The sequence below is a fragment of the Zosterops lateralis genome (assembly GCF_965231275.1).
Source record: "Zosterops lateralis genome assembly, chromosome: 5".
Lineage (NCBI taxonomy): Eukaryota > Metazoa > Chordata > Aves > Passeriformes > Zosteropidae > Zosterops > Zosterops lateralis.
The window spans coordinates 9219684-9244686 of NC_139766.1; the positions used below are offsets into that span (position 1 = coordinate 9219684).

At 38.7% G+C, this 25003-nt stretch overlaps 1 protein-coding gene across 3 annotated transcripts in view; it reads left to right on the forward strand.

Annotated features, from left to right (window-relative positions):
- Nucleotides 1-24519, forward strand: part of CFAP99 (cilia and flagella associated protein 99) — a 53255-nt gene extending 28736 nt beyond the window's left edge. For all 3 annotated transcript variants that reach the window (XM_083862016.1, XM_083862014.1, XM_083862015.1), the window contains 10 exons: nucleotides 2661-2741; nucleotides 5781-5846; nucleotides 6800-6859; nucleotides 10760-10848; nucleotides 13064-13268; nucleotides 14975-15116; nucleotides 15901-16052; nucleotides 17313-17518; nucleotides 23265-23424; nucleotides 24042-24519. In XM_083862016.1, the coding sequence (XP_083718142.1) occupies nucleotides 2661-2741; nucleotides 5781-5846; nucleotides 6800-6859; nucleotides 10760-10848; nucleotides 13064-13268; nucleotides 14975-15116; nucleotides 15901-16052; nucleotides 17313-17518; nucleotides 23265-23424; nucleotides 24042-24209 (1329 nt within the window). In that variant the 3' untranslated portion in view covers nucleotides 24210-24519. The remainder of the gene's footprint in view (nucleotides 1-2660; nucleotides 2742-5780; nucleotides 5847-6799; nucleotides 6860-10759; nucleotides 10849-13063; nucleotides 13269-14974; nucleotides 15117-15900; nucleotides 16053-17312; nucleotides 17519-23264; nucleotides 23425-24041) is intronic.
- The last annotated feature ends 484 nt before the right edge of the window (nucleotides 24520-25003 follow it).

The following is a 25003-nucleotide window of genomic DNA, read 5'->3' on the forward strand; positions in this document are numbered from 1 at the left end:
AGTGTAGTTTTGGGTTGGTAGACGATGTCAGGGAGCAGAATGGTCCCCTGTAATCCAGGGGGAGGCAGTCAGAGAACTGCTGAGCTGCTTAGATGTTTATAAATCTATGGACCCAGATGGGATCCATGCCAGGGTGAAGAGGGAGCTGGCAGATGAGCTTGCAATGTGACTCCCATTCACAAAAAAGGTGAGAAGGAGGATTCTGGTAACTATAGGCCAGTTAGCCTGACTTCAGTACCTGGTAAGGTAATGGAGCTGTTTATATTGAGTGTCATCATGCAGCACCTACAGGATGGCCAGGGTGTCAGACCCAGCCAGCACAGGTTTAAGAGGGGTAGATCATCTTTGACCAACCTGGTCTCCTTTTATGACCAGCTGACCTGCCTGGTGGATGCAGGAAAGGCTGTGGATGTTGTCTATTTGGCCTTCAGCAAGGCCTTTGACAGTGTTTCTCACAGCACATTCCTGGAAAAGCTGGCAGCCCATGGCTTGGGCAGGAGCACTCTTTGCTGGGTCAGGAACTGGCTGGATGGCCGGGCCCAGAGAGTGGAGGTGAATGGTGCTGCATCCAGCTGGGGACAGTCACCGGTGATGTCCCTCAGGGGGCTGTGCTGGGGCCAGCCCTGTTCAATATTTTTATTGATGACATGGATGAGGGTATTGAGTGTTTCATTAGTAAATTTGCAGATGACACTTAGCTGGGAGCATGTGTCCATCTGTTTGAAGGTAGGAGGGCTCTGCAGAGACCTGGAACACTTGGATAGATGGGTAGAGTCCAATAAGATGACATTTAATAAATCCAAGTGCCAAGTCCTGCATTTTGGCCACAATAACCCCCTGCAGTGTTATAGATTGGGGACAGTGTGGCTTGACAGTGTCCAGGCAGAAAGAGACCTTGGGGTTCTGGTCAGCAGCCAGATGAATGTGAGCCAGAAGTGTGTCCTGGTGGCCAAGAAGGCCAATGGCATCCTGGCCTGTAGCAGGAATAGCATGGCCAGCAGGAACAGGGAGGTCATTCATCCCCTGTACTGGGCACTGGTGAGGCCACACCTCGAGTGCTGTGTCCAGTTCTGGGCCCTCAGTTTAGGGAGGATGTTGAGATGCTTAAGCACATCCAGAGGAGGCAGCAAGGCTGGTGAGGGGCTGGGAACACAAACCTTGTGAGGAATGGCTGAGAGAGCTGGGATTGTTTAGCCTGGAGAAATGGAGACTCAGGGGTGACCTTATCACTCTCTACAACTCCCTGAAAGGTGGTTCTAACAGGTGGGGGTTGATCTCTTTCTCCAGGCAGCAACTGACAGAACGAGAGGACACAGTCTTAAACTGCACCAAGGGAAACATAGGTTGGATATTAGGAAAAAAAAAATTACAGAAAGGGTGATAAAGTAGTGGAATGGTCTACCTGGGGAGGTGGTGGAGTAACCATCTCTGGATGTGTTTAAAAAAAGATTGGAGGTGGCACCCGGTGCCATGGTTTAGTTGAGGTGTTAGGGCATGGGTTGGACTTGATGATCTTGAAGGTCTCTTCCAACCTTGTGATTCTGTAATTATATAGTCCAAAAAAGCTGGATGGGATTCCCGTATTCCTTGACCTCCAGTACAAGACAGAATATATATTTTTCCCATTAATTCTTGCATTAGTTCCGTAACTTCTAATTGATCTAACACACTTTTAGCAAGATAAATATTTAGGCAGATGTCCAGTAAACTGTCAGATTATCTCACCCACACAGGAAGGAGACATCCAGTCTTTTTTCAGGGCTTACTCTGGGATAAACTTATTGCTCAAGCACATACAGAAATCAGCCTGAAGTCCCTAGCGTCCTGCTGATCCAATTGACAGCCAGTCATGTCCTGGTCTTTTTAGCTGACATGTGATTGCTTTCCCAGATCTTTGACTAATGCTAGAGGGACTCTAGCTCTGAGTCCTTTACCTCCCAAACATTTAATCCACACCTCCAATGGTTTTCCCTTACAAGGACATTGGGACAGCCATGGTAAACCAGAGCAAAGGCCCCTTTTGCCCAGTGTATTTTTTTCCAGCAGTGCTTAAACACTGAAACCTGGGAAGACCAGAGAGATTGGACATCTGATGCTTTTCTCCAGCTTCTTTCTCAGGGCCCCACCATTTCAGCTCAAAGACCTCAGTTACAATGAAGTTCCTGGATTTATTAAACTTCAAAGGATTTCTCTTCCCTGAACTTCTTTGGAGTTTGTAACTTGTTCCTACTACAACACACGGTGCCACAGCTTCACTTTATTCAGCTGCTGTATTTGGCTGTTGTTGATCTGAAAGTGAAGTTTATGAAATACCAAACAGAACTGTTCCCATTCTGGAAACATTTTTCTCCTTTTGATAGGGCCTATAGGATTTACTATCACTTTAGCCTTTCTTATACTAGTTCCAAATTTGTCTTCCTTTCTGGTCTTTTGACCAGGGGTTATGTTATATTGAACAGAACTGAAAAGCTGGGTAGTTCCAACTAATTGGAATCTGTCTCTGTCTTTTAGAGTGGCACTAATAGAAAAGAATCAATATTAAAAATAAAAATAGCTGCTGTTCTGTGGTAAAAGTGAATGAGCTTTTTTTTGCCTGCAAGAATGTGTCACTTGGAATGTTTTATATCCCATATTCTAGAGACTTTTGTCTTTTAATACAGGTTCCTTCAAGCATCTATAAGCCTCCAAAGGAAAGAAAGCAACTAGAGGAAATCAAAACAAAAAATATCCAAAAAGCAAAAGTAAGTGTATTTTGTTCTTCTTCTATCCTTTCCTTTCTTCTAAACTGGTTCTTCTGTATTGTTTCATCTTCACAAATCTTAGAACTTATCTGAAACATATCTGCTTTTGCAAGTAAATAGCTCATGGCTTTTTCTCTAGAGTCATGAAGTTCATATCCTCTACTCTGTTTTAACACCCTTTTCCCACCTTCTTTATTTTATTACTAATTGTCCAGGACAAGGTCCACCTTTTACTCATTATGTAAGTACCATAAGAGAAATTTTGCAAGCAGTCATACAAAGTAGCAGAAACATGATAATTTTCTTGACAATGGTTCTTCTAGTCCCATGGACATGTAGATTTATAAAGTATTCACTTATTTATTAAAGCTTCAAATTGCAAAATAAGTTAAATATTTGGAGTTTTTTTCTGTAGTAACTGAAAAATAACCAGGTGTTATTCACTTTTTTAAAATATCAGCAGATTCTGACTTTTTTTGTGCAGACTTCATTCATACTCTTACATATTGTTCATACATTCCCTTCAGTAGACAGAAGGAGTGTGAAGTCATCCTGGTTTGTAAAGAAACAGAGTACATGGTCTGTGTGTTAAGACAGCAGGAGAAGGGAGGGCCTGGAAAATACAAACATATTTGATCCAAACCTTTGACATGAGTCTTGTTCAATGTGGTAGCTCATAGTTAATGTAGATTGTTGTCTTCTCCTTGGAAAAGAATTAATTAAATGTCCATTTCCACTTTCTTTTCCCATTCCCACAATGCAGTCACCATCTCCAATCAAATAACAATATAAACTTGATAAAAGGTGTGCCAGGTGACTCCTTTTTATTAGCACACTCCCACCCTCATTCTGAAAATGCCTGACTCTAGTTTTCAATGGGTCAGTACAAGTCCATTCATCACTGTTCTGGGCTGTCCTCATGTCCATATGAAAGGGGAATTGGATTCTGTTCCTGAACTATAGTGAAAGCTTTAATGTGTGACAGATTCTAGGGGGATAAACTTTGCATTCCTTTTGCTGGCCCATCACATTACCTATGCTTGATATTTCTTTATAAAACAATACAATGTTATTTTTTATCTTTTATAGTTTCCATATTGTGGGGAAAGCACGTCTATTTGTCTGTGTGCTTATTTCCATGTTAAAAACTTTCTAGAAAAACTGGGAAAGAAAAGCTAAAATATCACAGTGCCTTTACCATCAAAAATCTATGACAACTGTAAAATCACTTAACAACCAGCCACATTCTTCAGTAAAGAAAATGCATTAATACAAGAAACAAAGATAAGCCACCACAGAAATTATAGCTGCAATAACAGCAGTTTTTGTCATGTCTGGAATTTTATTAAAGGCATCCAAAGCATTCACAAAGGTCAATTCCCTAGACTGTTTGCTAAGCAAGCTGATATGATGGGTCTTAGCAGAAATATGTATGAAAAATGCCATTTGTTTCATAGCATTTTTGCAGAAGCTGTAACTGTAAGAACCACATCTGAGCATCTGTGAGGAATGAGGACACTGGAAGCCACACTCTAGACAGTTATAGAAGCACTGATGTTATCAGCTGTGCCCAGAAAGCCATTAGAAAATCTAGACTGTGTTTCACAGTTTTGATTAGAGATTTGGTTTACAACCAAAATAAATATCCAAAAACTAGAAATGTGGTTGCCTGTACTTCCCTGTATAATGACTGGGTCGTTAATGCCAGGGTGTGCCTATTGTGTGCAGTGATCCCCTGATCATAATTCTCTAATGTAACTCAAAACCAAAGCCATTGTTTGTCAGCTGGAAACAGTTACTGCCATGGATAATTATTACACTTTTAAGCTACTATTTGGACAAGCAACATGTTTCATATGGGCAGGCCTATCAAAGCCCTGATGTCCTGTGCAAAGGATACATTCAGGCAGAACTGTGTAGAAAATCAATACTTGCTTACTTCAGGTCTTGAATCAGGAGTGAAAATTTATATAAATACTAAGTCAAGCTTTTGGAATCCATCTTGGGGCCAGTGTTGTTTCACATCTTCATTAATGACACAGAGGAAGGGATTGAGTGTACCCTCAGCATATTTCCTCATGACACCAAGCTGGGTGGTGCAGTGGACACACCTGAGGGACAGGACTCCATCCAGAGGGACCTGGACAAGCTTGAGAAGTGGCCCATGCGAATCTCATGAGCTGTAACAAGACCAAGAGCTGATGCTGCACCTGGGTCAGGGCAGCTGCCAGTGTCAGCACAGGCTGGGGATGGACAGATCCAGAGCAGCCCTGAGAAGGGCTTGAGGGTGCTGTGGGTGAGGGGCTGCACGTGACCCAGCCATGGGCACTCACAGCCCAGACACCGCCCTGTCCTGGGATCATCCAAAGCCCCGTGGGCAGCAGGTGAGGGAGGGGATTCTGCCCCTCTGCCCTGCTCTGGTGAGATCTCACCTGCAGTGCTGCATCCAGCTCTGGGGCCCCATCACAGGAAGGACGTGGGCCTGATGGAGCAAGTCCAGAGGAGGCCACCAAGAGGGATGGAGCATTTCTCCTGTGAGGAAAGGCTGACAGAATTGGGATTGTTCAGGCTGGACAAGAGAAGGCTTCAGGGTGACCTAATTGTGGTCTTCCAGTACCAGAAGAGAGTCCACAAGAAGGATGGAGAGAAACTTTTTACAAGAGCAAGTAGTGACAGGACAAGGAGGGATGGCTTCAAACTGAAGGAGGGTAGGTTTTGATTAGGTATTAGGAAGAAATTCTTAACTGTGAAGGTGGTGAGGCACTCACACAGGATGCTTAGACAAGCTGTGGATGTCTCATCCCTAAAAGTGTTTAGGACCAGGTGGGATGGAAGCCTGAGCAGCCTGGTCTAGTGAGAGGTATCCCTGCTCATGGCAGAGGCTTTGGAATGAGATGATCTTTAAGGTCCCTTCCAACCCAAGCCATTCTATGATTCTGTGAATATAGTGGTTGGGGCTACAAGACTTTTTAAGACATAAAATTATTCTTAGAGAATTTAAATGTACCACACTCTTTAAGATAATTTTTTTAATTTTAGGATCTGCTCCTGAAAGCAAATACTAACCAGTTCAGGTGTGCAACCATCAAGCCTGAAAAGAGAGAGGTATGGTGCAAAATACATACTAAAATTTTCCCAGTAGGAAGATGAAAAGTGACTGGAATGTTTAAAGATATCTTAAGAGTATTTGAAAAAATTATGTTTGTTTGGGCTTAAGAATTATGTGCTATGATTTATAGCTATAGTGTCATTTCACATCCCTATACCAGCATTTGCCTCTTTGTATGCATAATGCATAACCCCCTTTTCTTATACTTCTGGTGCTGCTTTATTATTTTCCTAATTTTGAGACAAGGAACCTTTCTATGAAACTGCTCAAACAAATCTCCAAACTGGTAATATTTCTCTAAATCCACATATTATTTTTCCATTAATTTTGATGCCTCAGAGCAGCCAAGCTGAGGGAATACTGGTCCTGTTCATACAGAATCCTTGCTTTAGTTGCTTCCCAGTTCACAGTAATGTCATCAAACTATGTATGTAATATATTCATTTCAGCATCAGTGCTGCATATTCTATTCACTGTGTTCATCCCCATGATACCAGAGAGTTTCACATCCATATCTATAGCTAACATCACTAAATTAATAAGCATCAGTAGAATTCTACCACTAATTAATAATTTCAGGAAGTGTGTTTTGACATCCTAGTTTGCCCTCTCAGTATCTATTTCAGTTAATTTTTATCTATTTCAGTTAATAGTATTTCATAGTCAAAGAAAGAATCACTGTTACTTCTTAACATTATTTTAGTCAATATTTGGTCATTTGGTATATTTAGTCAATATACCTTTCTGTGGTTGTATTCCCATTAGTTGGGTGTACAGAGCAAGTTTTTGTGTATGTTACAATTCCAAAATATGACCCCTGTGTATTTGTTAGTCTCCAAAATAATATTTGGTGAATACTGAAGTGTTAGTTTTGATAAATACCTAATATCTTTTGCTGAGTAATTGAAAAGTTGTTTCTGAAATAATATATTTTTGGTTTGAACTGCAGAACATATATGACAGTATGGAGAGAAAACCAGCATTCAAGGCTCAAGAGATCCAAAGCAAGGTGAGTAACCTTTAAGGAACTGTTGTCATATGTACTTGAAAATTTGTACACTTGCAAATCTTGTGATGATGGAAACTCGACTTGAATCCATGTTTTTACACTAAGGTCTTTGGCCAGGAGCATGGTATGGATTGGGTCTCTTGTTCATAGATTTTGTCCTATGCACCATTAATAATCCACAAATAAAGGATTGACAAGAGCAGGGCTATTCTATGGCAGAAAAGAAATAAGGAGCCCAAGGTGATGAAAGCACAGGCAGTGCCCTGACCAAGCAGGACACAGTGTCTGAATGTGGGGAGGTTGGTGGCAGTGATGGGTCCTGCTGACAGCAAGGCACCCTTGGACAAAACAAGGTAACAAGTCAGATCTGGGGTACACCTGAAAGTCCAGTCAGGAGACAAAGCTACAACAGCAACCTGGGTCCATGACAGCAGGAGACAGAAATGGAGAGACAACCAGGAGTAGCAGAATTCCCAACATAATGGAAACTGAAACCCATTTCTGATTCTAACTGGAGCTCCCAGGCCAGTGAGCAGATGGTGTAAGTGGAGGTCCTGGGTGAGACTGGATGATAAAAACCTTCTGGGTGGGGTCAGGGTGATCCTTGAACCTTTTGGTTCCCTGAGGTAAATTGTGTGCAGTTGTAACCATATTGTGTACACAAGCTAACCATATTGCCTAAAGAGTGCTTTCAGCTACAAAGGAAGAAGATTTTATGTAAAATAGTATGAAATGAGAGTTGTCCCCAGCAAAAAAGGAATTGTGAAACCTTGGTTTAAGAACTCAGCACAAAGACAGAAGAATCTTGCACCAGTACATCACTGTTTCAAAACGAGATCCTAAAGAATGCTGAGCAATCATTCCAGCTAATGACTGTCTGATATACAATATACAATCAGGCTGGATGTTTGCCTTGTTTCCTTCAGACACATATTGAGGTCATGAAATCCACTATCCTGATTGCTTCTCTTGTAGAATTTTCAAGGGTCAGAGAATTGTAAACATGAGAAAAGAGCTTTTCAGCCTTAACAGTGGAACACATGAAAACTCACATTGCTGTTTCTGCAATAACTGCACTACAGATAATCTTCAGTCTTATATTGTTCAATCTGGCACCCTTCATCTGTTTCAAGTTCTTATACAGAATAATTTCAGCTGTGGTCTCAAATATCTTGTGAGCAGGTCTGCCTACTCTTTAAAACTATGCATTTAAGTACAGCTCATAAACACTGTGAAAAGATTGATTCTCCACTTGGGGGATTGGGCATCTGGCAAGTATTTCTAAAGCCTGTCTGGCATTTATCACACACTGAAGTTATCTTTAGTAACAGTATCAGCTACTCAGTCTGCTTGCTTACAGTCCAGCAGCATTTAAATTACAGTAAGGTAATAAGATCCTAGTTCATTTTGCAAAGAAAGAAAGAGAAAAAACCCAAACCAGGAAATATTTACATAGTTAGAACAAACACACGTGACCTGGAATTACGTGGGCTCAGTTCAAAACTCTGGATGTTCCATTGCCCTTTCTGATAATATAAAATAATAAAACTTTAGTGCAGACTAACAAGAGTCAAGCCATCTGCCTAAATTGCATTGAGAAAAATATGGATCTGGTATCCTCTGGCATTGATTAAGGCCACTTCTAAAACTTGGTGGTATCTTCTCTAGATGCATAAACAGTTTTATCTTGTCTAAACACATTTGCCTTAAGGTTAGTTAGGTGATATTCAAGATGCTGCTGTAACTTTCAAGCAGAGATAGGCATATTGTTATTGACTTTTAAAATACTTTCTATTCCTGTTGCCTTCCTGCCTGTGCAACTCTCTGAGTAGACAAATCCTAAGAGGATAGTTTATGCTATATATATATATAAATTTAATCTATCTTAAAATTAATGAAATTATATGATGCTTTAACAAACTAGTATTTTGCTTTCCTCTTTATAGAACACCCACAATATATGATTTTTTTTTTCATTTTAGAGTCATATATTATGTGCAGCAACAATTATTTCTCTTGCTGTTCCAACGTATCTATTCATCCTTTTCACTGGGAGAATGAGACAGTACAAGTGCATCATCACTCTGTCTCAGTCTGCCTCTTGCTCATATCGTATTTGCTCTTTACATATTTATTGGTTTTGGTGAGCTGTTGCATGCTCATTAGGTGGCAAAAGTGAGTTTATTTTTCCACAAGAATTACTGTTCTGTAATTTTCCCACTTGCTTCCATTTTTTCATCTTGAAAAAAGGGAATATATCTCATAAGAAGAAGAGAATGAGTAAAATTCAGAACTTCATTGCTACTATATGACATAGAAGAATCTATTCAGTTATTTTACTTATACCTGCCTGCACATCTCTTGGGAGTCCTAGTTATTTTGACTATATTGCCATATTTCTGTTTCATTGTCAGTCAGTTTTCTGGTCAATAAACTGTGAAACTGAAATTTAAGGTATTTCCACAATCGTTCTTAGTTCAGTTCTCTATCCAAATTATAGTTGGTAAATACAGAACAATAAATCTGTAGACACAGAAAACTGTCAAAAGTATGGAAACATCTACAAGAGAAAATGTCTTCTCTAAGGAAATATTTTATACACAGTACAGCATAAAATACAAACTTCATATAATACAGAAGGCTTTGAAATGTGTTGAGATGCAGATCAAAAGGCAGAATATCACTGGGCGTTAAGAAGCCATAGTAAGTCAAACAAAAGAAATAAAATACTTTGTTTTGGATTCTTTTCCTAAATTCTTCAAGTTATCATCATTTTGTCAAGAAACTGACAGGTAATTTTTTTTTTTTGCATTAAAATATGCTATCTATGTAAAAACAGTCCTTTTACTTGGTGAATTCTAGGTGATGGAATGTGTTTGATATTGTCAACCTACCTAATTAATATAATTTATAACACATGATTTTTCCAGTTATGTATTTCAGGAGACTTCATATTTCTACATACAATATTTGCAGTATGTAGCTTGAGTGATTCTGTGCATCTGTTTCTCAGCTACTCATTAAGTTCTTCATTTGGAATTTAAATATATGTTTGAATTGTGAACGCAGAACTTGTCTGGATTTACGTCAAACGTGTTATGATCAAGCTTTGTTTTCTGCAGGAATGATTCCAGTTCTTATTTCAGCAGCACTGCTTTGCCTTGGTTCAGATCAGGTCTCTTACATGTGTCTGCAAAGGTGACCCATTTTCTCTGAATACCCTACCTGTGCAGGGAACAATTTTAACTGGCAGAGAAATTGATCCTTTCCTCCCTCAGTATTTAGAAGTTGTCTGGGAGTCAGTCTTAGCACAATACTTTGAAGAGTTAACAAAGCAGCCACAGGATCTAGTCCAAGTTACACCTTGAGGCCTGAAAGTCTCTGAGAACTTTTCTGCACTTCTACTATCTAGAAAATGGATATGGCAATGGGTGATTGCAGTCATCTTGGAAATACTTCTACACTGTAATAGTGATTATTTATAGAAGGCTTCTAAGATCTTCCTATGAAAGGTGCCACTTTTGTTTTACTTCATTGTTTTGGCTAACTGACCATCTTTCAGAGAGGCAGTTCATTGTCTTTGTCCAAATCAGATGAAACCCTTTTGCACAATGTACACGAGCACTGGAAAATATGAAAAGAAGTGAAGACATTCTATGGGATTTGACATGGTCCAAGAGTGATTACAAATTTATAATCCACTTGGGGGACTTTGCTGATTTCTTAAGCAGCTTGAGTGGTTTATGAGCAGCATGCAATTTCATTGTGAATGTCAGATTAATGCTTTAAGCAAAATTTATGCTGTCTTGGGTCAATTTATTTAACCCACTGAGATGTTTTTATACTCTGTTTTATGGTTTACATTACTAACTATGGGATATACATTCCCTTTCCTGACAGATTGACAATATACCCATTAAATTAAACACAGCAGCCATTTTGAGGGAGGGTGCCCTCTACCAGCGGAAATTGGAAGAGGAGCTCAAAAGGTATGCCCACGTTCCACCCAGGACTGCTTTTCACATCCCTGGATATAGGATAATGAACCACATCAAAAATAATTAAGTAAAATCCAGGTAAACTAAACTGATGGATCTGTTGTAGGGCGTTCTATTCTATAAAAACAGACAAATGAAGAGAGAAGTGGATTGGAGAGGGTTGAAGAAAAAGCCTACAGTAAAGTAATTATTTTTGTGTAGCTGCTGTACAGTGTTACTATGTTCTGATTTAGCACTCTGACTGGTGTTCACTTGCAAAGTCCAACAGGAATCACTTTTATATTTATTCCAATTCTCCAGACTAAATAATGACCCAAATGCACATCTATTTCTGGGTCCTTTGTACAAGATGCATCTGTATTAAGCCAAATAATTTCATATATCTCCATTTTCTTCAGTGGTTGTGGTGAACTGCATGCCAAGTTTGATACTTGAACTTGTTTATATGTACATAAAAATACCTGTCCATTTCTATCACAGTAAGATATAGCACACTAAGAATGTGCTGTTCCTTAAAGCAAGATAAGACAAGAGCTGAGAGTGACAGCAGGACATGTAGGGACAGTGTCCTCACTGACAGCAGCTCCACAGTGTCCTGGCAGGCAGCAGGACAGATCCAGGGACAGACAGCTGGGTCAGCCAAGGGTGCTGCAAGAGTCCAAAGGGACAAGTCTGGGCTGAGGTCCAGCCAGCAAGCCAAGTCAAGAAGGTAGGGTCAACTCGGCCCTGGGCTGGGTGCAGGCTGATCTAGGGAGTAGCTTAGGCAAGGACCAAGGCTGTTAACCCGGGCTTAATTTGTCTCCTGGGAAGAAACTACACACACACCAACCAGGACTTTTTATAGCTCTATCTCACACAGATCTTTTCACTCCAGTCCCATCCAATGTTAGACAGTCCCACTGCAGCAGAGCTGTCTTTGAACACAAACACTGAATCCAGGGTGGGGAGAAAGGGAGGGTAATGAGAAGTTGCAGGTCCTTTTGTGCGTTTAGCACTCTAAGAAATCCTGACATAAGGATTCTTCCTTGTGTCAGCAACACAGGTTTTCAGAGGATGTTTACTAGGGAGAGGGTGACTCCTGGATGGCCACTGAAGGTTGTATTCTACAGCTAGAATCACATTATATTTTCACTAAAAAACTTCATAAAGATAAAACTTATATCATGTCATCTTGCTTAGTACAACTTCTAATCCACCCAGCTTAGCAGGCTAAGCACTAAATATTGATAGCTTTTTAAGTCTGGGAAAGACTATGTAAGTTTGGATTTGATCTTTGGACCTAGCAGGTTTTGGTACAGGCATCAGGATTTTAGCAGATAGGTATTAAACATCACTCAGATTCTGTTATCAGCTATTCACGTATATTCAGGTTCTTCCATATTACTGTTCACTCTTGCTGGCAAAATTTGTTCCACTCAGCAAAGGAATAGTCAGAGAGAGAGCGAGAGCGAGAGCGAGAGCGAGAGCGAGCAAGCGAGCGAGCGAGCGAGAGAGAGAGAGAGAGAGAGAGAAATATATATAGATGTATCGCATTGGGAAGTGGCTGTAGGAGGCAATTCACTCCATGTTTTTGTCTGTGCCCTAATTATTGGCTCATTCCCTCCTCTGCTGCAGGACTTTGATGGGCCTGCCCCAGGGCTTTGCTATGTTTTTCTCTCTCAGCTGACCACAAAAAATAGGGTTGTGACTTTGCCTAACAGCTGAATACTTCTATGCCTCATTACAGCATTATTTAATTGACAAAATATAAAAGAGAAATAGTGTTAAGCAGAAGTTTTTTGTTCTCTGTGTTAAAGTGAACAAGAAGATTGCCAAAGAGAGAAGTTATTTGTTCTTTCTACCTCCAAGCAAAGCAGTCCTCTGAGAAAATGTACATCCCTTTCCCCTGATTCTCTCTGCTCCTTATGAGAATCCATACATAGCTAAAGTTTGCCCTCTCTTGGGGCTTTGTTTTACTGAAAACTTTCAGGTCCATGCCCTCATGCACTTTCTTCCAGTCTGGCTTTCTCAGGCTTTACACATAGTAAGAATACCTCTTGGACTGGAATTAAAATATATCTGTCAAAGGACTTTGTGATGACTGCCTTTTCTCTCTGCAGAGATCAAACACTTTCTATCAAAGGCTACTGGAATTGTTTTACGAACCAAGGCAGAGCTACAAAGCCAGATCCCTAGACTTGTATACTCTTCTTTTCCTCTCTTGCAGAATTGAAAATTTGCAACAAGGGGCTGGGGACCCATCTGAATTCTTAGAATGGCAGAAACAGATGCGTGGAAAAGATTTGGAAGAACAGCTGACTGAAATAGAGTGTAGGAGGCTTCAAGGAAAACTGAGTTATGAGGAGGCAGTTCTAGCTCATCAGAATGTAATCCAAGAAAATAAGAAGAAAGCTGATCTATTGAGAGAAGAGGTAATACATACAGGGATGCTCAAATTTTGCTGACTACCAATCTGTGCAAATCATAGCACAGATGATACCTACTATTAGAGGTGTAAAATTCTATGCAGTGTCTTTACTCACTGTAATCTGCAAACAAAGGAAAAAGAGGGCTATAACTTCCAGATACAGCAATGCTTGCTTATACATGAAAGTACTTTTTACAACGTTTTTTTATTTGATTAACACTTATCGAGTAAATTGAATAACAGCAGAAGGTCAAAGCATGGTCCCCTATATTCTGTCATTATGCAAATCCTTTTGGAACAGATAATTAAATACTAAGCACCATTAGCATTGAAATCAACAATATATAACTGATTGCTTTATCTTGTTAAAATGAGAGCCAAAAATATGAAACTTAAACTGATATAATTCAACTTACTTCATATTATCTGACACACCTAGATCTCTCTTAGGTGAAAATTCAGCAACCCTCTTTGGATCCATCTATATGGAAAACTGAATATTTATGCCAAGAAATATTTTCACACTGTTTTCAGTCTGGCAAATCACAATTTCTCAAAATCATTGCTAGATCTTTTTGTTATTTTCACAACTCACATTACATTTTCCCAGTGCTTTTCTTATAAACTAAACAGGTGCTCAAGAATCACCAAATACTATAGATTTAAATTTTTTCACAGCAACCATCACATTCCTTTTTTATTTGTCCAGTTTGTTCCTATGCCCTGTAGGCCAGTATCTGTCTCTTGACCATCTCACAAATGTCAGTGCAGTGTCTCAGCAACATAAAATGGGACCACAAATGTATGAAATTTTCATAAAGACCATGCTACAAAAGGAAATTTTGCTGAATGAGTTTCTTTTCTGTCCTATAATACCTTTCAATCTTTTTTGGCATTGAGTCTTCATGTTTGTTTAGAAAGACAATAGCAAGAACTTACATGAACCCTAGTGTGTACAACTGAGCACAGCATGATTGCTCATACTCACTCCAAAATTATTGCAATTGTTATATTCACTTCAACTTCAGAGCATATGTGTTTTATTTATTAGCAGAAATGTCCCAAAATTAATAGATTTGGGGATGTGCAAATAAGACTTGCTCTAACCCAACCAATGCCATGTAGCTCCCTTTGCTTGTCAAGAAGCAGGCATGTCATCCATACACAGATCTCCAGATGTGCTGGGCACCAATTGCCCATTCCCCAGTGTTCAGCTGTCATGCTGACCCACTTCTTTCTTTTGAAACTCTGGTCTTCCATCTAAAACAGGAAGAACAGCAAGGAATCTAGTCTGAGAAAATCAATTTTCTTGCTTCTTGTTCTTTTCCTCTGACAAAGAAAGGAACATGGTACCCAAAAGTGGACTTGACATTAAAGAACTATAATTGGGCCCAAGAAGTTCCTGCAGGCACACAACTGGCAGTATATTAGATTAGCACACTTCTTGCTATCTCAAAACCAGATCCAGAAATTACTCTTTTTGTCTACTCTTGGAAACATGTGGGAGGGAAATGTCATGCAGGGCAGTGTGTAAATAAAACACAGAGAGGGGATTTAAAATCTGGGTGTCTTTCTTGTCTCCAGCCATTTACTACTTTTGTGGATGATGTAATAGTTTGAATCCAATTTTCCTTGCCCTGTTTCAGTGATTTGAGGCACTCAGATCACCACTTATCAGGAGTTGTATTCACCTGGTTTTTTGTGATTTAGAAAGCAGAGCTGATGCACCTGTATGCAGAGAAACGTCTTCAGGAACAAAAAGAAATAAAAGAGCTGGTGGAACAGGTCATGGAAGGACACAAGAATGTAAAGCAAGCAAAAGCAAAGATCCAGGAATACAAACAACAGATAGGTATATATATTGCCAGAAAAATGAGAGGTGATGCTAAATATCCCCAAATTACTTCATCTTTCTTTTAGTGGGCCAATTACAGTTTTTACAGAAGGGAAAGTGAAATTGAGGGAAAGATCCAGGCTATACATTCCCATGAATGTATGAATAGGAATTCAGGAATCAGCTGGTAATGAGTAGATGAGAAATTCTAAGTTACTGGTCACGGGAATTACTCTTTGTTTAAACAGGAGAAACACATCACTAATGTTCTGCAACCAGTTTCCCTTCCATCTAAAAGTAGCACTTGTAAATGACTCCACTTTTTGTCAAATGCAGACTTCTCTGCTTGTGTATCTCCATACTTGTAGTCATAAGGATTGAAGCAGACAAAGAGTGTTAGTCACTCTAAAATGGACTAGCAGAGCCTACCAGCCTTTGCAATTCAGTTATTTCTAGGATATACATAGCTTGGAAGACTATGAATATTTTCTATTTTATAATATCCTTTTATTAAGTAATGAAACAGTATGTACAAATGATAACAAAAATCACAAATCAGTAATTCAAAGTGTCTGTGTATGTATATAGTACATTTATGTGCTGAATAGAAGGATAGATGGTGGAGGTGGGAAGTACTCATTTGTTTCTTTAATGATTCCTCCCACCAATACCAGACTGTTCCCTCAAGTACCTTTAGATCAGTATTATTATCATTATTCATGAATGCATATGAATTTTCCTCCAGATGGACTACTTGTTAAAATAGGCAAACAGCTAACTGAGATTAATTCTGATCTTTCAGTTCAGCAGGTTTGCGAAGAAAGTGGAGAGCTTCTCTGGCAAGCTTTAGAAGAAAAGGAGGATGAGAATAGGAAAAGATATGAACTAATTCAACAAATAAGAGCTATTGAGTCTACACCTAGCATCAGACACAAGTTTGTTGATTTAACAGAGGTAAGCTCAAAAGGAAAAACTACTGTTTTTACAGTAGTAAACATACTGTATATGTTTCATACATTCAGAGCGGTTGTGTACTGCAGATATATCACAGTCTGGATGGATGAAGTACAAGGTGGCCCCGTTCATGTTGTATTTTGTTATATTGCATGAAAAAGTTAGATCTGAAATGGAGCATTGAAAAAGTCTAGAAAATGAAAATTTTATCAAGAAGAATATCCTGATGGCAAGTGAAATCTTAGTCCTCTTGAACCTTCTTCGAATTTTGCCAGTAGAATCTTGGTTTCCCAATATCTTCCAAAAAGAGACTGGACAGTGATTACAAGATGTTCTAAGCATCTTCACAAATTCAAAGATTTGTCAGGGTAAGAACTGAATCAACACAAAGTTTGGACTGATTTTACTTAGTCATATTGCAGTGGTGATGGTCATGGTAATTAGCAAGAATAATTTCCTTTGCTTTCAAAACTGTGAACATTCAGGTATATGAAAGAGGTTCTCAAGAGAACCCAAAACCTTCTGAGTTGCTACAATTCTGTGCAAATGACCTGTGTATGTAAGTCTATAGTTCATAGTAACTGAGCAAGGGCCAAAAACTTAAAAGCCTTCACAAGGCTGTTAGGAAATGATCCATCTTTGTTTGCAAACTAAAGCAGAGAAGTCTCTCTTTAGATCTCAGAACCTCATTATCATTCACATTGCAAAGTGGATACTAAAAAGCCTTCATTAAACATTCAGGTTTGAATATTTTAAATTTGGGCATTATGATCTGAACTTTCTGGGTACACAGCATTGTTTAGTCATAGTTATTTCTGATTAAAATAGTAGATACCATTATAGATTATAGATGAAATGCATACTTTGGAAATAGATAAATACAAAAAAAGCATATTTTTAATGTAAAGTCTGTTCTGGTTTCACACATTTAAAAAACCCTATTTTTACACATTTTAAAAAGTCAAAAATCTAATTAAAACTTAAAGTCAAGTGGAAATTTTTGAGAACAAATATATTGTATTTATGATTATTCTTCTATATATTTTTCAATGCTTTTTTCTTTAAATGTTTTATGAAAGATATGCTCTGGTTTTAAAAACAGTTTCTAAATACCAGTTAGTTTAGGACCATCGCTGTATTTCTGGAAATCAGAATATATTCAGTGTGAATTGGAACACAATCAAAATATTCTGGTTTTACTCATTTACTCTCCTCTTGGTATTTACAGTGTTATTTAAACTTATATTTCCTGTTCTCTAGACTGGTGGCCATGGTTTATTTGGTGAAATGTCAGTAGTGGAACTACGTGAACGCCTCGCCCTACTCAAGGAAGCACAGAAGGCAGCAGAGGAAGAGAAGAGAGACCAGATAATTCATGAAAAACAAGCTAAGGAACAACTTATTCTAGACAAACTGGATCAGATTTCCCAATTCAGAGCAGAACTTGGACGAGCAGCTGCTTTAAAGTCAGTATAAAACAGCATGTGACATTTAAGACATTGCAATTTAGTTATTATTTTGCCAGCCCTTGAGGAGAAGAACAAGTAGAGAACAAAATAGAGCCCTTTTATAAATCACTATGACTTTTGTCAAGGATTACACTGGGGCCAGGATTTCATTTTAATTCTTGAAAATAATTTTCATCAGATTTAACAAATCGTTTTCATCGTTTATGGTTGAAGACACTCCATAGGCTAGTGTTGACAGTATTGCCCCAGGATTCAGAGCCAATAATATATATTTAGAAAGAAATTTTGCCTTTCTTCTGTTCCTTTTCAGCTAATCAGAACTAATTTGATGTTATTAGAATCATTCTAGCTTGCCACTTAAAGTTGTTTCTCATTCTCATCTAAACCAATATTATGGCTGTAGTTTTCTTCCTTGAGTATCATCTGTAATGTGAAAAGAAAGGTCTTATTCTAGAAGTTAAAAATATTTTACGATGAAGATTTTTTGATAGCAAAAATAAGGTATAAACTAAATACATTATAGCATTAGATCAGAAAGGAAATTATTTGCTTACAGACTCTCTGATCAAATTCTGCATTAATATTGTTAATGATCATATTTATTATTCATTGTCATAAAGGATCCATAACCATCATAGATGGTTCAGATATGCAGAAGCCAGGTCCCTTCCACAAAGGTTTTAAAATCGAAGTTAAAGCTATTTACAAATAAAGCTGAGAAGAAGAAAGTCTATGTAAAAGTATACAACACAGCACACCTCTTGATCTTATACCATTTTTACTGCATCTTAAATATTTTCCACTGTTTTCTTTCAAATTGTCTTTCATCTTTTCCCTTTTGTGGCTTTGAGAGGTAAGTCCTTGTCTTGCCATATTTATTTGCAAACTGATGTTTAGGCTGATATTCAGAAGACATTCTATCAGGCTACAAACACATGTTTTTAGACATGTCTTAGATTCATGTTTATTGCCAAAGGTGGCTTCTCAGAGTTCAATTCATGTTAACCAATTATCATCCAGTTCTACATCTCAGTTACAGAAGGCAGTATTGATGTATTCCTTTAGTTTTCACTCGTCTCATCTCTAATTTGGTTTGTTGCTGATAGTTAATATCTAAAGACTGGGGTTTTACTATGTTAGTACTTGAGAAGATAGTTTAATGTATTTAATGAATCGATAACTGCAGCTGCAGTGGATTGACTGCACAGATCAGTGACCTTCTTTTCTACAACATGTATCAGAAAAAGATTTTAAGACTTAAGAACCTGAAATGGAGTTGGAGCTGGAAATGTACTCTCGTTGCTAAACACTCAGTATTGTGAAAGCCTGTGGGAACAACTCAAGCCACTGCTTTCCACCAGACATGCAAACTAAGCATTAAGAACTTGTGTACTACATAAAACCTGTTTCACTAGGACCTGCCTAAAGAATCATCTGTTCTGCTAGATGTGTTGTGTGTGAATTTTGTATAGGGCTGGGTTTCTTTAAACTAGACTCTGGCTTAATTCAGAACTAAAATTGTTCTGATCCCAAAATAAGCTGTGCTTGAATGAGAAGCTTTGATTCACTTTTTGTTCTGTCATTTGAAATGTTTTTTAGAACAGACCAGCATGCCAAAGATAGTAGAATCCAAATTAAATTTTACACTAAATTTCAAGCCTCTGAATCAATCAGTCAATCTGGTCAGATTCTTGATAAGTTATACAGTAATTTTAATGTAGCCCTGTTTGCTTTCTAAATAAAGAAATACATGTTTCATTATACATGCTAGAAGATATTTTCCTTTCATGGTTCCTAGGCAATTTATGTATGCAACTTGGAAGTAACTCCTATAAAAAGGCATCATTATAGTATAGCAAAAATGTTCTTTGGGAGTATATTTCATGCATTTTCATACAGAATCCAGATCTCTGGTGTTATTTCTGTTAATACAGCAATAGGGTATACTGCCCATGGCATTTACAAATGCTAGACGCTTTCATGCAGTTTTTATTTCTCTATATACAAACTATGGGCTTTGTGTATTAAGCCTTATTTGCAGATCTTAAATCCTGAAATACCGCCCAAATCAGTGTGAGTGATTAATTGTTTGGGTTCTATTCTTCATATGTTGCACAGGAGATACAAAAAGCTAATTTCTATGTTTACAGAATTGATTAATCATTATAGGGATAGAATAGCAAATCTTACCAATGGTCCTCATAAGTTAGCCTTATGCATCAATATAAAATTATGTGTTATATCTTAAATTGCATTATATTGAAGGCTACTGCTAATCAGCTAAAGTATGGCAGCTAAACTCTGCTAAGCAAACCTGCTTTAGTGACAGCTGGAGTTTAATCGGGTCCCTACCAGGTTCCTTTCAATATCATTTACATACATCAACACAAAGAAGCACATTGTGCAAGCATATAATGAGCTATATTAAACAAAATAAGGAATGGAACATGAAAAATTACAGAGACATTGGTCTTTAATAGACTGTAAGCCGTGACATCTATCACAGCAGTAGCTTTGTGAGTGCTTTGTGAGTGCAGCATGGTATATATGCAGGACATCCCTTTAATTGCTACAATTTCACAGTTTGAAAATCAGCACTGTCATTTGAAGTGGACAAGCAATTCTGCTCTCAGCTTTCAAACTCGAGCACCAGCTGATTTGTGTGTGTTTGAATACATGCTAATGTACTCAAGTTACATGCCTAGGTACTTGAGATACAACTTCCCTTTCATTCCAGTGAGGGACATCTATTACTGCAATCAATCTAATGCCCAAAGAATCACACAGTAGTTGAAACCAGTTGGTTTGAGGCTCCCTCCATCCACATTATCTGTGGTTTGGCAGGAGAGTTACTTTGTGTTGGATTCAAAGTCTGGGACTGCAAGCTTTCACTATTCACTTGGTTTCAAGCTGTCAAAGGAGAGTGGCACTAATCCTCCTTGATTTCCTTGTACATGAGGAAGATGTACAGATTCCCACCAAACTAAAATTTCCCTACATCCCCATCTCACACTGTGGTAATGGTGTAGCACGCTGGGCTCCCAGCACTGGATTACAAATGATGGTGTGTTTGCCAAGATGGCAGAGCACTCTTCTCTCCCTGCCACTGCCAGGGCTCAAATCCCTCCCCAACCACACTGACCACACACACTGAGGGAAGGGTAACCCCTCTCTCTTGGCCTGAGGTGGGGAGAAGTGGGCATAGTGTGAAGGCACCAGAGCAGGAGAAGGAGATAATGAGTTCTTCACTATCATTGAAAAGAAGGGGGAAATTTATCAGTAATGACGGATCAGAAATATGAAGATGTGAAGAGAAGCTGTAAAAAAAAACAAAGCCAGGCTTTTCTCAATGGTGGCCACTGAGAGGACAAGAGGAGTATCAGGAAACATTTTTTACTGTGAAGATGACCAAGCACTGCCACAGATTGTCCAGAGAGGTTGTGGCATCTCCATCCTTGGAGATGTTCAAAACCCATCTGGACACAGATCTGGACAAGCAGCTCAAGGTGACTCTGCATAAGCAGATGGGGTGGTCAAGATGACCCCCAGAGGTCCCTTCCAGACTCAGCCATTCTGTGATTCAGTGACTGAACTTTGATTATGCAGCTTCAAAACTTTTACTCCAAATGAGGAAAACACTGCTATGAATAAGGCTGTTACCTTACTTCCTTAGGAAGTGCATGATATGAAGCGACAGATCGTAAGAGGTTTTTCTGTCCTGAGCCCTCAAAGTTCTCAACCGACAACAGAAAACCAGATTGTTATTTTTTCCTTTCCTTTCTCTCTTAAGAGTTTCTGTTATGATATGGTGCAGTATCTGAAAATCTATGGGATTGGCAGCTTTTTGGAATAGTGTAGATGGCTGGCACAAGACTACATGTAGAAGAGGAATGATTATTACTCTGGAAATAAGCAACTATTTACAATGTTAATAGATAGGAGCAGCTGCTGTTAAACTTATTGCTATATTTCCTTTAATTGTATTTACAAGAATCTGGATTTGCATGTAAGGAAAGATTTTGTTGCTTACTGACAAGATTTAACCATCAAGTATTTACTTAAACCTTACTGTTATATTCTCCTATATCCTTTGGAATACAATGCCTTGATACAGTGCAAATAGAAATAAACCATGTCCTCAATTACAACAATTTTTAGATTTACAATATAGTGTTAGAAATTAATCTCAGTGTAGCAGAGTATAGCATAGTCTTAAAGAGGATAAGGAATTGTATCCTAACCAGAGAGCATGACACATGGAGCAGAGGGGTTCAGGAATATCTCAGGAAAGCAATTGGAAATTAGAAGCCAAGCTTTACTGTGTCCCTTAGAGTTCACAGTCTTATTTCAGAATGTAACAGAGGTCATATTTCCCCTTCATCCAGTTCCTAAAGATTTGGGGACCTCTAGTCTGGAATGGCTGCACTGAAGAAAACTTGCTGTCACAGAGTTTCCTATGAGCAGAGATAAAGCTAAAGGCAAAAGCCATCACTCCCAAGAAAAAAGAAGTCTTTAGATCCTTGGATTCTTGACACAGACACTCTTTAAAGGCAAACTGGTGGGTTTAGCATCAGAAGGAACTTCCTTCTTCTCCATCTGCCAGCTTCTTGAGAAGCGTTTCTTATACTGAAAACACCCAAGATATAAGGAAAGAGTTCAAACATTGTAAATGTTTGTAAAACGTTGTAAAACATTTCTTTTCAAAAGGCAACTTGTCTGTGAAACTAGTCCTGCCACTGACAGAATGACAGCTACAGAATCAGCTGGACAGTGCCCTGGTGCACTCTGCTCTGGGTCATTTGGAGGCTTTATTTGGTTTCCAATAAAAGCAATTGTTATGTTGCACAACTGCAACATAAAAAGGCATTTTATAAAACTGTCATTTGCCAGCTAGCTGCACCTAGCAGATTTAACATGGCTATACAATTGTGTACATTCCTTGGAAGATCTGACACTTGCTTTAGCTCTGAGAGAATCACAGCTGCTCATGATATAATATTAACTCTACAATTTGATCTTACTAAGCTAAATTCGAGGGCAATGTTCAATAAAAGAGAAAGTTGGACATTAAGTGAGTCACTCTGTAACATGGTGTAACCTACCTGGAGAAGTTGTGAGTAAATTGGGCCAATTGAGTGAAAGTATTTAAAACCAGATAAACTCTAAATTCCAGGGGACAGAAAAGTGGCTACAATAGAAGAGGGGGGGAAGGAAGCCTATCCAATAATGTCTCTGGTATGCCTTACTTTTATTCTGCACACACTGCTATCAATTTATACTCACACAGAGCAACTAGCCTTAATTAATACATCACCATCCCATTGATTCTGTATCTGAGCATTATTACACAGAAAAAAAAAATCTTTTATTTGCCAAGGAATACAGCAATCAAGATGAATACTAATGATCATATAAGGTAAACTCCATAGTTCACACAAGCAAAGAGCTCCAGTATTATCCCAGGTTTTGCACGTGTTTTTTTTTCTTAAGAATGTCAGGCGTGAAATACTTCAGATATTGTCATCAGGGTATCCTGTGGGAAAAAAAAATTCTATGTGGTTTGGTAATGCTGTTCTGTAAACAACAAAAGGATGCAAGTTATATGATTTAAATCTCTTTTGAGTCTAACTGGTTCTCAGAAGCAAGAGCAAATTCATTATTACCATGGTAGTATGTGCTCAGATGGATTTATTCTGTGGGATAATATTATTTTACCTTCTCATTGTTTCTTTTTGATTTTCAGGCAAGAAGAAAAGAAAAAGTTCCAGTCTGGTGAAAGGCTCATGAAAGATGAACGCATTTTAAACCTGCAGAAGAAGATTGTAGAAAAAACAATGGAGCGTAAAAAGCAAGCAGGACTCTTGAAGATTATCCCCCAGAAAACCAGAATTGTGTCAAGCAAGGTCTGGTTATTACATAAGGAGAAAAGCTCTGCAATAGACCTGCTGTTCACAGACCTTTGCTCAACTGCCAGCACTGGCAAGGGGCAGAGGCAGATGGTGCCATACATGGCTGGCAGTAGCAACACCTTGTCTCCTGCCTAGGCACAATTTCTTCAGCCATGGCCTTGACCTCACTTATTTTTCACATGTTCTGCTATCACAGAGCAGGGCTCGTTCATTCCACACCTGCCTTCCCACTCTTACCACCACACACTCATCCCAACAAGACAGCACCTGACCCCATCTCCAACTCTTGTCTTTCCCAGCTCCTATCACACACATCCCATCACACAGCATCCTGGGATGCTCACCCCTCTCCCACCCAAGGCATGTTACAGTTTATCATTCCCATGGTTTTGTGGAGTTGCAGCAATCTTTAACTCATCTTAAACTGGGCAACCCACTCCACTTACTTTTCTGTTCATTATGCCAAGTTTGATGCTAACAAGTTTCCCAATCGTGTTAGCAAACAAACCATGTTGTCAGCCAGCAGGATTATCAAATAGAAATTTGGGGTATTCTCTAAAGTGAACCACTGTATCACCTGCAGTCTGATCATCTCTGTGTCTTTCCTGCAGGATTCCTTGCAATGGGACCATTGGAAAAAATTAGAAGAGAGTCGGGAAAGACAGTTCAGAATCCTTCAGCATGGCTTTATGGACAGAGAAGCAGCTCAGAAAAGGGAGCTCATTGCAGCAGCACGAAGTGGAGCCAAAGCCTGTGTACTGCGCTCTGATTTAAAATAAAAATACATTTGGAACAAATTCAGGCCTGCTGGAAATATCTGATTACCTGTTTACTACAAGGTGGGGGTTTATTCTTTATTTCACCTTTACAGTGTGATTAGAAAAATGTGAGTCTTATAGGCACAATAGAACAAAAACCTGTTTGGAGGGTTGTGATATAACTTAATTTTTTATGTTCTTTTATAATTATGTAATGATTAATTATATAATTGTTTTCTGCTAGAATCAAAACTTTAAGAAACTCAAACTTTGTCATCAGAGCTCCTACAACATAATGGCAAATATCTGTGTAACAATGTTGAGACCTGTATTTCTGGTTTTGTATATTATGCCATGGTTTGCTACACTCATTTTTCCAAAAGAATAAAAATGAGGGCAAACCTCAAGGAATATTTGTTTACATTATACATAATTTCAGAAGGCACGGTCAGCCCAAGTTCCTAACCTGTCTCCTTACACAACAGAACTATGTAAGAGGATTGTCAGTTTCAACAGTGTTCTAGAGGAAAAACAGTTCAGAAGGTTTAGATGATGTGAAAGCCTCCAGAAGTCAGTCTAGATTCTGTGACCCAGGCAGACCTTCCCTCTATTTGCAGATGAATTTTTTTTCAGTCTTTAAACAGTAAAAGGAGAACATAAGACTGATCTCTTTAATTTTTTCTGCTTCCAGAAAAAGTAAAAATTCTGTTACTCACCTAGAAGGTAATTTTCCCTCTGACAATTTCTATATTGCGTAAAGCAGCGTTTAAATCAGAAAACTTATCCAGGCACAGAGCCAAAGATGATATAAATCA